The sequence below is a fragment of the Lipotes vexillifer genome, unplaced genomic scaffold (genome assembly GCF_000442215.2).
Source record: "Lipotes vexillifer unplaced genomic scaffold, Lipotes_vexillifer_v1.1 scaffold977, whole genome shotgun sequence".
Classification (NCBI taxonomy): domain Eukaryota; kingdom Metazoa; phylum Chordata; class Mammalia; order Artiodactyla; family Lipotidae; genus Lipotes; species Lipotes vexillifer.
The window spans coordinates 5,434,080-5,451,297 of record NW_006783088.1 but is presented as its reverse complement, the minus strand read 5'-3'; the positions used below and the strand labels follow the sequence as shown (position 1 = coordinate 5,451,297).

Genomic DNA, 17,218 nt, shown 5'->3' with positions numbered 1-17,218 from the left:
TACCTGTTCAGTTTCCCCTTTTTCTCTAAGTGGTCCCTAAGGCTCTTCCCCAGAACATATGTGAATGACATTTATGTACAGTGCTCCAATATCTGGGCTTGGGGCCACTTAGGCATTGCCCTTGAATGAGCAGGTAACTCTTCCTGAATTCATTTGGGCCTACAACCAAGGTGTAGAGGTAGGAGGAACTAGTGACCAGCCTGAGATCAGGCCCAGACCTTTGCTGCAGTGCAGGGACTCTCTTTCTCTGCAGGTTCCAGCCAGCCTGCCGAGGCCAATAGGAATACCCAGAGTATGAGTGGCCCATCAGACATGCCCTCCATGCCCTATGGCCAGATGAGGGACCAGGCCCTCAGAAACCGTAGCATCCACACCCAGCTGATGGAGATGGTGCTGTCCTTGCGGCAGACCGTGGAGGATAACATCACGCAGCTGATGACCAGGCACCAGCAGCAGGACCTGGCGCTGGAGAAGCAGAGGCACAATCAGGCCGTCAGGGACCAGGAGGCCTTCCTGGGTCACTTAATGTTCCAGATGCTCCACTACCTGCAGTCTGGGGCCACAGGTGACCGGAGCTTCCAACCGCCTGACGCTTCCATGGATTCTAGGGTCGATGTCGGAGGTGGGCAGCAGGCCCAATCATCCAGGCAGACTTGCCAGACGTTTTACCAATGGAGTGACTTTGAAGATACATTTATCAGCTATGACCTGTCCAACCGTGGGACTGACATCTCTGCCTTATACCACTCCAGCTTCCAGGACTACAACACCTACCAAGGAAACAAATACCACAAGGACAAGAACATCCTGGTGAGGGTGGGGGGGGACATACTCTAGGGGCCCCATCACTAGGATTTACTGAGTCCTGTGCCAAGTACTGTGCACTCTCACTGACTCTTCCAGCCCCATGAAGTAGGCACTATTTTCTTCTATAGGTAAGGGGATGGACACGGAAGTAAGGTGATGTGGCCAAGAAAGTTGACAAGCTGGGTCTGGTTTCCCCTCCTGTCTCAGCTCTTACCCACTAGGAGTCACTCTGGTCACTGTGGTAAGTGAACCTACCCTCATGGAACTCAGTCTGGTGATGGATATCGTCGGCCATTGGGGAAATGAATGTGAATAATGTTTGCAAGAGCGCTAAGGGGATGCCTGCTTTGGGTGGTCAGGGAGGATGTTTTAAAGGTTGAATAAGCCAGCCATGTGGTGGGAGTCGGGGTGGGGGTCCTCCAGGCAAGAGGAACAGCATGTGTGAAAGCTTTAAGGTGGGAAGGGCTTGGAGTGATTGGACAAGGAGGCCCATGTGGCTTGAGAAGGGACAGTGAGCGGTGTGACAGAGGTATGGATGGGATCAGGCCATTGTGAGCTGTTAGGATGTTATCCTAATGGTGGTGGGAGCAGGAAGAGGCTCCCAGCAAGGGAGGTTCACAGCAGCTCTCCAGCCAGAGGGCGGAGGACCACACGAGCCACACCTTTCCTTCTGTTCCCATCTAAGTGACGTGTGGCTGGTGGCCGTCTGCTTTTCTGGGGGCCAAGTGAGTCAGGTATCCCCACTGGCCTCTGAGGGGTCATACCTCTTCCAGTAACTTGAAGGGCCCTTCCATGGAAGTGGAAATAGCAGAGATGGATACACGCAGGGCCTGTGCTGGCTAAGGATCCAGGCTCTGGGGCCAGTCAGGTGGCATTCTGCCCATCACCAAGGTCACATGGCTAGTAGTTTATTCAACCTTTCTGGGCTTCACGCTCTTTAAGCAGAGATCAGAATAGAGCTTTATTCTCAGGAGTTGTGAGAATGAAGGCAATTCACAGGAAGCACTTAGTCTAGTGTCTAGAACATAGGAGCTCAATGAATGATAGCTGGTACATAATATAACTATTATTATCTATTGGGCTGGCCAAAAAGTTCATTTGGTTTTAAGTAAAAATAAAAGACACTTTTCATTTTCACCAAGAACTTTATTGAACAACATATTTATTAACCAAACAAACTTTTTGGCCAACCCAATAAATGGCTCGAAAAAAGGGAAACTTGCAAGCTGTGAGATCTTCAGGGTTTGTAGAAATTTATCTAATATTAAAGTTGTCAAACATGGGTTGCCTTGCCTCCTGGAGCAGGGAGACCACCATCTGGGCTCGTCCAGCATAAGTACTTGTGACCTGGTTAAAGGCGTCCATGTAGGGCAGGGCAAGAGGACTGACCTTAGATTCCTTCCATCTCCAGGGCTACATCAACCTTGGTACCAGTGAGAACAAGATCTGTATTGATCTGCTGGCTGAAAAGGTAAGCCACGTTCTGGCCTGTGCTGGCACCCACCTTCAGGCCCAGGCCCCTTAGAATGTTCTTTGGCATGCTGTAGATACAGGAATAAGAGTTAGAAGTTTGGGGAAGGGAGTGGGGAAATAGTTTCTAGAATAGCACATCCAACCTCCTGGTTGGGCTGTGTTGGGAGGTGTTCTCTGGATGGATATATGATGGGTAAGCTGCTAAGGGAGCCTCCGGATCAAATGTAGGATTGGGGAAGTTGTCAGGCACTTCCCAGTGGATAGCTATTTGTATAATCTTTGGCAAGAAGATTGAAGCCTCCGTTCACCAGGGAACATGAAGCATATATGCCCATTTCTCTCTGGGAGGCCCTGTGTTGCAGGGCAAACACCCATATGCATCCTAGGAGCAGGCTGAAACTTCTTGGGCATCCCTGGTCTGGCTGGGCTCATGCTTTATTTATCAACAGTTGACTCAGACTGACATGCTGTACACTGATGAAGACCTACTGCAGTATCCTGATTGGAGAGGGCAACCATTGTAAGTAGCCCCTTACAGAGCTGGGGTCTCCTGGTCCACAGGCACCTGTCCTCATCCAGGGAAGGACTCAAGGTGCCAGATTCTCTGCTGGGTGCCTACGTTTTTTGGGGGACAGTGACTTCTAGAAAATGCCTAGCCCAGAATATCATAGGAGGCAGGCTGGTATCATAGCGATAGCACTGCCCTATAATTCAAAAGGCCCAAGTTCTTGTCCAAACTCTTGCAGTTAATATCCGTGTCGCCTGGGGAGTTGAGAGCCTCAGTCCCCTGTTAACCCTGTAAGGACCCTGAGGCTGGATGCTTTGCTCTTTCAAAAAGACGCAAGTCTAGACCGTGGGGAAAGCCCACGGGCAGGCCTGGGAGCCACAGGTCTTTCTGGGCTTGTCCACAGCCTGCGGAAAGAAGCAGCCTGGTTCCTGACCTCCTACTGCAAGGCACCTGCCCGCCCCGACCCAGAAAATGTGAGTCTCTTTCCAGCCTTCCTGCCACCCTGGGGGAAGACCATATTCTTGGGGGCCTCTCTGCCTTTCCAGCAGAGCCCCTCAGAGCCGGGGCAGAGTGAAGGCCAATGGGTCCTAGCTGAGGAGACTCCTCATGTCTGTCCTCCCAGGGCGAGGGAGACGGGGGAGCTATCCCTCTTACGTGAGGATTGGTTTTCGACTTCGGCCTTCTGTGTTTCTTCTTCAGGTGGTTGTTCTAAACGGCTGCTCCTCTGTCTTCTCTGCACTAGCCATGGTTCTGTGTGACCCAGGTGGTAAGTCAGTGGGCTCTGCGTTCCCTCAGGGAAATAGCAGCATGTGGGCATGAGTACACGGGCACTGGGCCTTGGCGGAGAAGGGCCTTTCCCCTAAAGTACCGGGGTGCTTCCTGCACTGATTAGAACATCTTCCTACTATTTGTGCTGGAGTGAGGGATTTGGGCTTCCATTTAATATGGACATGTGACAGTCCTCAAGGGGGTCTGCCCCAGGGATGGTGACAACGGGAACCAACTCATTACAGTATTAGTTGGACTTTTGGTCTCAGCTCCAATCCACACAGCCCTAGTACACTAGACATTATAGATGCTCTATCTCCTCAAAAAACAAACAAAAACACCAAAATCAAAAACTGAGTTCTAGACCAAATAAAGCTTGAGAGGTTTGTTCTCAGTCTTCTTCTTAACGATGCCTCTTAACAATCTGAAATAAGAATCTCAGATTTCTTGATGAACCTACTGCATGGGAGACTCGTTACCAAGACGACTATTTCACTTGCAGGGGTGGGTCCTTGATCAGCCCATCAATGAGACCGAATGGATGGGATGAAAAGAACACATGAGATCACAAAGGTCACATGACCTGAGCCATGTAGAGAGATGAGAGCCCTCCCTGTGTGTGGACCTCAGCCTCCAGTGTCGGTCCGGAGCTGACAAGACTTGCTGATGACCCGTGTTCTACCTGCCAGCAAGCCTGGCTTGAGTCCCTGGATTCCAAGTCACTTATAGCAGTATTCTTCCCTTTCTCCTCTAGTGTACCTGCAAAGAAGAGACTTGAGTTTTGTTTCCCCAAATAATGTTTAGAAGAGTGGATTACTTTTATAGAGGCCGTGCCCCAAAGCATTCATCCCTAAGTAGGAGGGATTACCCAACTAACCTTCTCTGAGTGTAGCGTTGCTGCTGGTCTGAGGGTCCTGGCACATTCTGACTGGGAGACCCTGGACTAACAGCTCTGTCTGTCTGCTTCCAGAGGCCTTTCTGGTCCCCACCCCCTCCTATGGTGGCTTTATCTTTAGTACCCACCTGTATGCGAAAGTTGAGCTGGTTCCTGTCCAACTGGAGAGCCAGGTCAGTGTGGGGCCCCTTCCCCTGCTCAGCCCACCCAGGTAATGGAATGATCTTGGGGCATTTCCAAGGTGTAGGGGGTTCTTGCTTTTCTCCCACATAAGTTATGGGAGAAAGATGGAGAAGTCGGGCAAAGAGGGTATGTGGGACTAGTGCCCTGGGTATGAAGGTAAAGGATTGTTCACAGTTTATAGGAATGAGGAATCAAGGCTTGGAAGCTTCCAAATAGGTGGTTCTCAGGCCGCATTTGTCTTCCAGGTCACTGAGGCGAGCGCCTATCCATTCCAGCTCACTGTGGACAAGTTGGAGCAAGCCCTGCTCGGGGCTAAGATTGAGGTCAGGAGAGAACCAGGTCTTCAGGGTGGGCACTGCCACCCCGGAAAGGGACTGAGTATGGGCACTCTGGTATAACTTGTTCACCGAGATGCTGTGGGCACCTTCTTCAAAAGAGATAGTGCCCCAGGGCACGTCCCCCATAGCCCTGGCTATGGCGGCCCCCAGAGCTCCTTCCTGATCCCCTTCGTGGGCAAAAATATGATAGTTGCTCTTCCGAGAGCCCACTGAGGTCTTGATTAGGTGCTTGATACTCGGTGCCCTAACCTGATCTTTGGCTGAACTTGACGTAGATGTGAAGGACTTGTGTTCACTTGGTTATGTTTGGTCCTTTTTAGGGGAAAAAGGTCAGAGGCCTTGTGCTAAGCAACCATCGGAGTCCTCTGGGAGACCTCTACTCCCGAGACTCAGTGATGAAATATCTGGAATTTGCCAGGAAGTATGAGTTCTACCCCCTTGAGACTAGATGGAGTCCATAAGAAGGGTTCTAATCACTCATAGTCAAGGAGTCAGAACTAGAAATAATATACCCTAAATATTCTTACTGCGTGGTGTACTTTGTGAAGTTATGGACAACTAACTGAAATTGAAATGAAGGAAAATGCACCCACCTGCTCACTACTTCAAGCTGTGCCATTTCCTTTCTAGCCTTTGTCCACGTGCACACACCTACATGACAGTCATCATATAGTTCTGTTGCTCTTCCACCTCTTGTAGCATAAGCACTTTCTTCCCGCATCCATTTCCCAAACTACTTGGCTTGAGGTGCCGAGGAAGACAGCCTCTCAGACCTTGTGGGGTGAAGATGAGTCCCTGTAGAATTTTCATGTCTCATTTCTAAGAGCATGTTAACGTGTTATCTCTGAAGTCTGGAAATAGCCCTCTTAGGGTAGATAATCTTCTTCTATCTAGAAGAAACCCGTATTCAAACTTCATAACGTATCCAGACCAATTAATGGCAGAGCAAGGGACAAGAGGATGAATGCTGGGGGAGGTCTACATTCCAGCTCTAACATCTGCTGGCTGAGGGAATTAACTTTCTGTCTCAGAAACTTAGTTTCTTTCTGTGAAATAGAGGTAACAGTACTGCTTTAAAGGGCTGTTGGGAGAATAAAGGAGATGGAGCACATGAGCACTTAGCCTACTTTATAAACCTCTTTGATTCAGATCTTGGGTGGCAGCTCCTGACTGTACCAGAAGAGACCTCTCTGGGATGCCCCGTCCCTTCCCACTAGTCTCTGCTTGATGGTTGAAGCGTGAAGTCGAATGTTCTCATGCATGTCTTTTGGGTTCTCTTCCTTCCTAGTACCCCCAAGTCAGGGTGAAAGGTCCTCTCTGGTGAAGGAGAGACCCTCTTCTACGTTGCCACACCTCCTGGAAGGGTTGGATGGGCTGCTGGGGCAGTAGGAGTGTCTGATCTGTGTCTAGAGAGGACCATCAAACGAAGCAAGCTAACAATTGGGGAGAACCTGGATATCGTCCTCCCTCTTTCACCCAACCTGCAGGTACAACCTACATGTGATGATAGATGAGATATACATGCTGTCTGTGTTTGATGAAGCCATCCCATTCCATAGTGTTCTGAGCCTGGAGAGGTGAGTTGGTCTTGGCTGGAATTGGGAATGAGAACCATGAAGTTCCTACTTTGCAGGGTGAGTCCATGGGCCAACAACTTAAAATCGGCTGCATGCCAGGAACTGAGCTCAGAGCCACTGGGAGTGTGAAAGTGAGCAAAGCATCATCTTTCCTCCCAAGTGTCTTCTCTAAACGCCATTTTGTACATGAGATAACTTGAGGGAAAGGTAGCATATGCATTGTCAAAAGTCAAGTTGAAGCCCTCCCGAAGGTCAGGGTAGGAACTTCTTGAGAAGTAGGGCACGGGGAAAGAATAGAAATAGAGCAGAACTTTCTTGAGGGTAGTATTCGGCCCTAGGATAGGATCCAGCAGGCAAAGCAAGAGAAGAGCATGCCTGGAGGAAGGAAGAGCTTCACCAAATGTGGGGCAGTAAGAAATAGGTGAACACATTTTAGAAATGGGGGGTGGCCCACTTGTGTAGGAGCCAACTGCCAAGAAGGTGGCTTTGGACCAGCTGTGGGAAGACCATGAGTGGGAACTGTGGGAAGACCACAGTCCAGGCTGCAGGCCCTGGACTTCATTCAGTGGGCACTTGAGAGCTGTCCCATCTGGTTCCACGAGGATACCTTTTGTTGACTTCCTGGCTTAACTGGGGCAGCTGTTTCTTGACTTTGGGTCCCATAGGCCCTTCTGTCTAGGAAGGCCCTCAAGGCCACTTTCACCTTCCCTTCATAGACCCCAAGTCTTCATCCTTCAAATATTTCTCCATAATCTTGACTGTACTCTCTCCTCTCCAGTTTGCCTGACCCCAACAAGACCCATGTGATCTGGGGCACCAGTAAGGTGAGTCCCAGCTGCCTGCCCTTGGGTAGGGAAGGAAGTCGATCCAGGAGTAGAAGGCAGACCAACTGGGTATTTCCTTCCCTACTTCTCTTCCTCTAGGATTTCGGCATCTCTGGCTTCCACTTTGGCACTCTGTACACCCGCAACAGGGAGGTGGCCTCTGCCGTGAGCTCCTTTGGCTACCTCCACAGCATCTCTGGCGTCACCCAGTACAAGCTGTGTCAGCTGCTCCAGGACAGAGGTACTGAGCCCTGTTCAGGGTCAGACCTCGTGGCCACGGGGAATTCCTGGGTCTGCTTGGGCCTCTGACATGCCTTCAATACAGTGAGACCCTGTTCACTGTCTTGGGTTTAACAGTGGCAGGACAGGAAGTTTACAGGAGGGCAGGCTGTAGCTCAGATGATGCAGCCGGGTGTAGACAGAAGATGGAGGTGCTGGTCTAAAACACTGGCCATCTGGTAGCCAGTGCTCTGCTTGGAAAGGGGATCATCAACTGTACTCTAGGACTTAAAGGTGGGAACTTCAGAAATGAGTCTTTATGTGAAGGTCAATTTTCCCTCCCCCAAAGCTGGCTTGCTTCAGGCAAAGATTACAAAGGAACACCCTGATTCCTCGAATATGATTTAACTTCATCTTCCAGTGTGGCCAAAGGAGAGCTGCCATTTGGGCAAGTTGGTGTGGCTACATCTATGGCACCTGAATTCACCTTCCCCTTGGATCTTAAGTGAATGCTGGCTTCAGAGGGAATTTCCCCCCTTTTATGCCATGGTATAAAGGGCCCCTTTTACAAATTCCCTGTAATAGAGCAGATGCCAGGCCGGAGGATTTAAATTAAAAGCGGAGATATAATGAAACAAACTAATGTAATCAGATGATCTGGTTTAGAAAACAATGTGCGTTCAGCTTTGGGTGGAGAAAGGGGTAGGTAGGAGAAATCCAGCTGGATGCCTCCCTGCATGGTGCCAGGCCCTCTAATAGTTTTGTAGAAACTAGATTCCCAGCTCCTTGAACGCTGGTTCCCGGTCTTGGATGCACATGGGAATTACCTGTGAAGTTTAAATACTGATGTGTAGGCTGTATCCGTGAAGATTTTGATTTAGATGTCTGGGGATATAACCTGGGCCATCAGGCCTTTTAAAAGCTTCCCAAGTGGTTCTAAAGTGCTGCCAATGCTGAGGATATTTGGGCTAAGAACATCCCCAAGCACGACGACGAGGTTCTTCAACGTCCATTTGTTAGGGTCTAAGGCAGGAAGTAAGGGAGCTATGAGTACCTACTACTTGCCCAGTTGACAACAGAAGCATCAACCCCGTTTAGGGGACACCTCAACTTCTTGCCTCAAGGGTGTAAACTCAAACAGAACTTTCCTACACAATTATTGAGAAGCCCAATGTCTCCACCTACCTAGTGGAAATGGGTGTGTTGGGTATAAGTCAGCTCAAATATAATACAGGCAGGCTTGGATAGAATCAGCAGGCATGGAGCCCAGGTAGGGAGCATTTTGTCAGGAAGCTTCTGGCAGATCTTAGCCCTGAGATGTGTGACAGCCCTCTTCCTCCACCCATCCAGAATGGGTTGACAATGTGTACCTGCCCATTTATCGCTTCCGGCTGCAGGAGGCTCACAGGTACATTACTGACAAACTGAAGGTATTGAAAGTCCCTTTTCTCAATCGTGGCTCTGGCCTCTATGTCTGGATCAACTTAAAACAGGTGAGTTCTGGGAATGAAGACAGGTGTTAAAGGGCAGATCTGCCTGATGGGTTTTGAGCTCAGCTTTGTCCCTCTGTCCTCCCCAGTACCTGGACCCATGCACATTTGAGGAAGAGCTGCTCCTGCATTGCCGCTTCCTGGACAACAAGCTGATTTTGTCCCATGGCAAGACCTTCATGTGTAAGGAACCTGGCTGGTTCCGCCTCATCTTTGCAGCTAGGCCCCTCCTGCTAAGAAGCGGTGAGTGGGGCTGACCTCCCAATCCTGGCATCCTTCCAAGATGCCCCAGCCACTCCTGTATGATGCAATAGCGGAGTCGTCCTTTTTTTGCCTTTAGCAGCCTATAGCTCCAGCCCTTCTAGGCCCTCTGTTTCTACTTTCATATCTTTAAGCTCCTTTGTAAACAGGAACTGATAGGCATTTGAGGTATATTATACCTTTTGGGTGTCTGGTCTGTGTCTGCCATTGAGCAGGTCATTGGGACTGTAAGCTCTCAAGAAATGGAGCTCTGCCCATGTGGGACTTGCTGGCTACTAGGTGAGATAGACAGGGAGATGACCTAGAAGTCCCTGTATGCTATACTGTGGAGTTTAGATTCTCCTCTGAAGGTTATGGAAACATGACATTCATTTTATCTATTGTATCTCAACACATGCAGGTCACTGTTCTACCTGCTGGGAACGTAGCAATGAATAAGAGAACATTTGTGTTATACAAATATCTTTCGGGCTAATGTGGAAAACAGACTGAGTGAAGGGCCACTAGAGGCAGATAGAAAATGATGAGGCCAAGGCCATCGGCTAGGTGACAAGATTTGATCTGAGTCATGAAGGTAACTGGCAGGCAGGGGCTGTGATGATGAAGCCAAAAAGAGCCATGGGGGATGTGGCAGGTCGACTTGGAAATCTATCCCAAAGAGGGGAAGGCTCAAGTTCAGCATCCATGAACGAGAGGCTCTGTGGTGGTCTACTAGGACCTGGCTATATCTGGGGACTACATGAAACCCACTAAGTATTTTTCTCTGTCCCCATTTGGACCCTCTAGCCATTCAGCAGTTCCATCAGGTGCTAGTGGAGCAGGGGCAAGATTGGGGAGTGAAGCAACTGGAGGATGCCAAGAAGGAGGAATTGTCTACCTCCCAGCCAGCGGCTCCAGCCAGTCTCACTCTCAGGAAGTCCTGACGTCAGCCTTGGATCTGGAAGGCTGGTATACTGACCTGGAGCTGTGACCTGGGCTTCTCCAGGCATGAGCTCGTTTGACCCCACCATCAGCCCCCCTAAGCTGAGCATCTGTCATTTTTGGAAGCTTTACATCTTTTTAGTCTTGCTAGCCATTGTGTGTGTGCAAAATGCTTTTATGGCGATTCCGGTGGGAAAGCCTAGAGAGGAATAAAGGGAGCTCTCTGGATCCCTATTTAGATGGGTTTACTTTTATATTTGGTATCTAATAACTTCCATATTCTTGTAAATTCCAGGCCTGTTTTGTTTCTTATTCACATGCTTCATATCACCTTTTGAGAGCTAGATGATTTTTAAATTTTTGATTACACTTAATTTAAATTTAATTAAAAATTAAATTTAGGACTTCCTTGGTGGGGCAGTGGTTAAGAATCTGCCTGCCAATGCAGGGGACATGGGTTCGAGCCCTGGCCCAGGAAGATCCCACATGCCGCAGAGCAACTAAGCCCGTGCACCACAACTACTGAGCCTGCGCTCTAGAGCCCAGGAGCCACAACTACTGAGCCCATGTGCCACAGCTACTGAAGCCCGCGTGCCTAGAGCCCATGGTCTGCAACAAGAGAAGCCACCGCACTGAGAAGCCCGCGCACCACAACGAAGACCCAACGCAGCCAAAAATAAATAAATAAATTTATTTTAAAAAATTAAATTTAGTTTTTAAATTCTAAAGCAGGTTATATGTGAAGAACACTTCTGGGGCATATCAGAAAGGAAGGGAAACCGTGATGCCTAATTGGTGGAGCATTTTCTAGGTGTTGGATGCAACGTCCCATAGGATCCTTTCCCAATCACTCCCACCTTATACACCAGTGGCTAAGTGGCAGGAGGGGGGTATAACTCCAAATGTTTCTGCTTCCAAATATGAGTTCTTTCCATTCTTGCCTTTTTGAAAGGATTTTAAAATGAATCTCTGGTGATAAGCCTGAGGTCTTCCATTTTCATCTCTAGTGCTTCCAGCTGTTCAAATCATACCTCTTGTGCATTTCTCTCAAAGCCTTTGTACATCTGAGCTTTAGTCTGAGCACCAATGCTGTGAAATAGGCAGAGTGGGGGTTACCACCATTTTATAGATGATGGAAAAGCTGTTAGCACCCACCAATGGCTTTGGTCAGTCACTTGGGTTTGGGACCATCCTTCCTCTCTTGGGTAGGTTTGTAGCCTGATTCTTCAAGATGTTTTACACCAGAGAAGTTTTTTTAGAAATCGACTTGACTAGCAGACACAGAAAGGGAATTCATTGGATGCATGAGGGAGCTCATGGGACCAGAAGAGAGGGGGAAGATAGGAACCAGAGATGTTCTTGGCATCTCTGCTACGGGAGCTCATAGCCAGTCTCATCAGGGCGCTGTCCTGGGAGGAAGATACGATGCCTTCCATGGAAGCGATAGGCCATTGCTGTCTTCTCTTCCACTCAAGATTCAAATGGGTGACTGGGAAGAATTTAATTTTTTCCTATCCAGGAACACAGAATATCCCTCCATTTATTTAGGTCTTTAATTTCTCTCAGCAAGGTCTTTGTAGATTTCAGTGTACAGGTCTCAGGCACATCTTACAAATTTATCACTATATTATGCCTTTCATGTTATTTTCAGTGTATAGATTATTAATTTCATTTTTAGTTGTTTGTTGCTAGTATATTGAGACAACTGATTTTATATCTATCAAGAACTTTGAAGGCTCTGAGGTTTTACCTTACTTGCAAAATAACAGGTTTCATGGATGCTGGCAGAAGGCATGAGAATCTTGGGTCAGAGACAAAGGACAACTTATTAACTCACAGCAATAGCAGTAATCAGTATTGGCTTTTGGTTCCCCAAACCCTGATTCCTATAGGGCAAAGTGAAGGGGACCAAGTGATGCCTGTACATGCAATGGGGTGTGTTGCAGGAGAGGATAACCCAAGCTTAAGGAACCTAATTCTTTTGTAATGAGCAGTAAACCTGCCTGAACTTTGGCCCTGAGGGAGAAATTATCTTTAATATACTTAGTAGTAAACAAACCTACCCTTTGCTCTGGAGGCAGACACTATCACTACCATCCAAGGTTGGTCACTGTACATATATGTACACATATACACACACATGTATGCATGTACATGTATGCACGTACATATATGCATTTACTTACACACATATATATAATCCTATACAGCCCAGAACAAAGGCAGTCAGTGTCTCTGCTTGCAAGACAGGCAGAAACATGAGAGACCTGGGAAGAACCATCTCCTGACAGTATCTTGAGACCTTGCTAAATTCATTTATTAGTCCTAGTTGTTTTGGAGGGGGATTTCATTGAATTTTCAATGTACACAATCATGTTGCCTGCGAATAAAGATGATTTTCCTTCTTTCTTTTCAATATTTATGTCTCTTATTTTTCTGTTCTAATTGCATGGCCTAGAACCTCAAGTATAATATTGAATAAAAGAAGTAAGAGAGGATATTCTTGCCTTGTTCTCAATCTTAGCAGGATTGGGTTCTGTCTCTCATTCTTAAGTACTGGACGTATTTTTCATACTGCCTTTACCAGATAGAAGGATTTCCTTCAATTCCTAGTTTGCTGAGAGATTTACCATGAATGAGGGTTCAATTTTTGTCAGATTTTTTTTTTTTTTTGGTACGCGGGCCTCTCACTGTTGTGGCCTCTCCCGTTGCGGAGCACAGGCTCCGGACGCACAGGCTCAGTGGCCATGGCTCACGGGCCCAGCTGCTCCGCGGCATGTGGGATCCTCCCGGACAGGGGCACGAACCCGTGTCCCCTGCATCGGCAGGCGGACTCCCAACCACTGCGCCACCAGGGAAGCCGAAACACCATATTCTTAATCTTACCATTTTATTCAGTCTGATGATCTTTTAACTGGTCTTTGGTCATTAATTTAATGTAATTATTGATATGGTTGTACTTAAGTCAATTATCTTGCTATTGGTCTTCTATTTGTGCCATATGCTCTTTGTTCATTTTTTCCTTCCCGCATGCCTTTTGAATTAATCAGGCATTATTTGGTATCCCATTTATTCTTAATTATACCTTTTGATTTTTTTTTAAAAAGTGTTTGCTCTAGATATTACAATATATATCCATTGCCCTCAGTGAGAAGTTCACAGTCCTTATCAGGATTTATTAAGATTCATGACCTGATCCCTGATCATATCTCCAACCTTTCTCCTGAACCCTGCAAGCTCCGGTGGTCGGTATTAGGCTTGTTGCAGTTCATCAATGTTCCACACGGACTCTAACCTTCAAGGCTCTATCAAAGGCTTTCTTCTGCTTCCAACACCCCACACTCCAGCTAGCTAACTAGGACTCAAGCATCACTTCCTAAGTGTTTAGGGTGAATGAATGTGGTGTAAGGCTTCCTGTATGGGGCCAATGCATGTGTGTGTCTCAGGGAAGGGGGCAGTGGTGTTAAATCTCCCTGCAGCATGCTTCCAAGGCACCCAGTAATCTTTCTTATTAGTTAGCACATTTGTATGTCTGCCTTCCCAGTCAACCATGCAGGCCCGCTGTTTGTTTTGCCATCACTGTATCCCAGCACTTTGCAGAGATCTTGCACGACACAGGCATTCAATAAGACTACTTACCTGAATTAAATAGAATGATATGACTTAAATGGAGAGAACTGGCTTATTTTACACAGAGGACCAAAAAGTCTTGAGAGCTGCTCAAGGTCACAATGTTAGTGGCAAGGCCAAAGCGAAGGCAAGAAGTGGAGTGATCCGGAGACAGTCAAGTCTTCCCAGCCAGATCTGTACTGATGGATCCTGCTCATTGCTTTTCATGGAGAAAAGGAAACTTTTCCTACTCAAAGGCTCGGCGCGGGCCTGGGACCTTGGTGGTCTAACTCATTGCCAAAGTCCCGGAATGTGCAGGGTCCCAGGCAGAGTTCACCAGATGTTCTGTAGAACGAAAAGAGGAGAAATTACAAACTCAGGTCAAAAGGTTTCATAGGGGAAGGATGTTTTCAGGATGCCCTTAATCGGAATTAATGTAACTCCGGATAGCCTTTTCCATGGGCCGCAACCAGGGATACATTTGTCTAGTAACTTCGGTGACTCTGCCTTTAAATGGGGACACTAAGGCCGGGAGGCAGAGGGAGGGGCCCCCGTGTGCCAAGGGCGGGGAGACCGGGGCGGGAAGGCGCTGAGGCCACAGAGAGCGGAGGTGGCAGCGGGCGGCCCGTCCCTTCCAGGCGGAGCTCTGGCCCTGGGCGCCCTCCCCTTCCGCGGCTTCCCCTCCCAGCCCCACGGTGCTGCAGCGTGTGCGCTCCCTGTGCGCAGGCTACACCCGGGTGTCCTGCGGCCTTAGGCGCGAGTTGACGAACTGTGCCCGGAACCTTCTGGGAAGCCCGACCCGGCGTGGACGGTCCCGAGTGCGAGTGCCTGGGCCCGGGTGCCCTGCGCACAGCGGCGGAGAGCGAGTCCGGGCGAGGATTCGGACACAGACTGCGCGTCCCTGAGTGCCGGCGGCGGCTCCTCCAGCTCCGCAAGTAGGTGCAATCCACACCTGGCAGAACAGGGGGCCCACGGGGTCGCCCTTGCCCGGGCTCGAGGCCTCGCTGCAGAAGTCCCGGTCTTTCCGTCTCGAAGCCCTCGGCCAGGCTTAAACTTCCTCCTCCCGGAGACCGGGAGCAGGCGCCCGCGAGGCGCTCGCCGCTCTGCAGGGGTCTTGCGCCCTGCCTTCCGCCCTGTCCGCCCCCTCGTGGGTCTCCGAGGCCCGGCCGCGCGGGTTTCGGGCTCTGGACTCGCCGCCGCCCCGCTGGACGCCCCGAGCCCGCCCTTCGCGCCCGCACGGCGCGCGCGGAGCCGGGGCCCGGCCGGCCCCCACCTCCACCCCACCTCAGCCCCTCTGTCCTGCCGAGGGCCCAAGCATAGGATGGGCGGCGGGGGGTGGGGGGGCGAGGTGAGGCTGGAAAGAGCCTCCTCTCTTCTGGGAGACCCCAGAAAAGACTTAGTGGAGCAAAATTTAACCGAGGAGCCCCCTGGGTTTCTGGGCCGCTGGTTGGTCCCCCATCATTTGGTGTTTGGGGCTTGTGCATCTGGACTGGGGAAAGCGGCGAGGAGTTATAATAACGTATTTTACTGAAGTTTGGCCATAAGCCAGGATTTGTTCTAAGCCATTTACACTAACTCATATATTTATGTCCTCACTGCTACCCTATGAGGTAGTTACGGCTACACCCACTGTGCCCGCGAGGACACTGGCTTAGAAAGTGGAGGAGTTCACGTCTGAACGCAGGATGAGACCAGCCCCTCCCAGCGGCCACGCCTCCCCCACTTCGGGAGGGAGCGAGGGTGGGGCCTTGGGCTCTGCTCAGGGTCGTGCACTTGCACTTGTGGGAACCCCACTTCCTTCTTCTCAGGCCCCACCCATCATCACCTCGAAACAACCAGATAATCTCATTTTATCCTTTACTCCTATTCGCAACAGTCACCACAAGACCCCTGGACTCCAGGCGCTTTCTACTTTAAGTCAGAAAATTTTAACTTGGCTTTTTGAAATTGACGTCGGCAAGAATGGAAAAAGAAGCTGGTGCCTCTTCAGGCTGCAGAATGAAAAACTTCCACAAAAGTAAAACAAGCTGAAGCAGCCATTTATTAAAGTTGTAGAAAAGTAGCAAGTACAGCCCCTGTCTGTAGATCCTTAGCAGAGTTGATGCCTTGAAGCGATTGCACACATGGTTACAACTAGTAAGGGACGCAGGAAGTGATGAGTATATAAACTTGAAGGAAGGGGCAGATAGAGAAGGGGGAGGGCCCCGTGACTCCCAGTTCATTTTTGTTGCTTGGTGCTATGAAAGCCCTTGATCAGATCAGGCACTGAGTGCTTTTGTCTTTCTGCAGATGTTCACACTCCCTCAGAAGGACTCCGGGACACCTACCACCTCTCCGGGTTCAGTCTCCACACAGGGCCTGCACAGTAACCGTGGGGATGGTCTGGAAAGAGAAGGCTCCAGAAAACCAGACCAGAAGCCGCTGAAGCTCTATGGAGTGGGTGATCCCACTGCCATGTTCTTCTCCGACAGCCCCTACCTGTCCTCTAGAGGAAGCACCATTAAATGGTTCTGGGATTCAGCAGAGGAGGGCTACAGGACCTACCACATGGATGAGTATGATGAGGATGAGAACCCCAGTGTGAGTGAAGGCCCCCTTCCCACTGGGACGCAAGAGAGCACGGAGGTGGGGTGGGGGGGGCGGGTACCCCACCTTGACCAACAGGGCAGCACACAGCTTGCTACTGTCATGTTGGAGTTATGCCCCTCTGACTCCCAACAGGGTGTCTTATGTTGCTCAGAGAGGCCCCTGTATATTACCTGAATCAGAAAATGGCCCATTTATAATTAAGGGAATCTTGATTTGTGAGGGAGGAATTCAAGAACCATGGAGTGTTCTTATATGGATTCTGATCCACAGCCCATCGACTATCCAATTTTAGATCTGGGACAGAACTAGGGTTCAGGTTGCAACTGTTTCACTTTCGGGTTGCGTATTCTTGAGCTAATTACTTAATGTCTTTGAACGTCAGTTCATCTGTATAATGGGATAGTAATACCTCCTCTATAGAACTGTCGCAATTAAATGAGATCAGGTATGTACGTTACTAGCACAGTGCTTCCACATACAGCATTCAATAAATGGTAGTTGCTATTATTATTAATGTTACCTGCCCCAATTATTATAACTTATCACTAGTAATACCTTCAGAGGGTAGAGAGCTGTCATGAGTAACCCTTTAATAATCTTTATTTGTTGAGCATGTACCAGGTGCTGGCACTGTTCTATATACCAGGGTTACAGCCGTGAACAAAAATAAAGTTCCTGCCCTCATGGAGTTTATAGTCTAGTATGGGAGACAGACATATATATATATATAATATGTTGGGATAAGTCTTGTAGGGA

The 17,218-nt window shown here is 49.1% G+C and overlaps 2 protein-coding genes across 2 annotated transcripts in view; both read left to right on the top strand.

The window, feature by feature from the left end:
* The first annotated feature begins 294 nt into the window (after nucleotides 1-294).
* Nucleotides 295-15,225, top strand: LOC103080399 (probable inactive 1-aminocyclopropane-1-carboxylate synthase-like protein 2). Its single transcript, XM_007455832.1, has 16 exons — nucleotides 295-810; nucleotides 2,219-2,278; nucleotides 2,730-2,800; nucleotides 3,192-3,261; nucleotides 3,488-3,554; nucleotides 4,527-4,624; nucleotides 4,880-4,957; nucleotides 5,293-5,393; nucleotides 6,460-6,549; nucleotides 7,328-7,373; nucleotides 7,473-7,614; nucleotides 8,943-9,085; nucleotides 9,172-9,325; nucleotides 10,130-10,239; nucleotides 14,628-14,808; nucleotides 14,954-15,225. Exons 1-16 carry the CDS (start codon nucleotides 295-297, stop codon nucleotides 15,223-15,225), a joined length of 2,199 nt encoding a protein of 732 aa, XP_007455894.1.
* Nucleotides 15,226-16,162: 937 nt separating this feature from the next.
* ACCS (1-aminocyclopropane-1-carboxylate synthase homolog (inactive)) overlaps nucleotides 16,163-17,218 on the top strand; it is a 15,015-nt gene continuing 13,959 nt past the window's right edge. Inside the window, exon 1 of the mRNA XM_007455831.1 lies at nucleotides 16,163-16,453. Within this exon, the coding sequence (XP_007455893.1) occupies nucleotides 16,163-16,453 (291 nt within the window). The remainder of the gene's footprint in view (nucleotides 16,454-17,218) is intronic.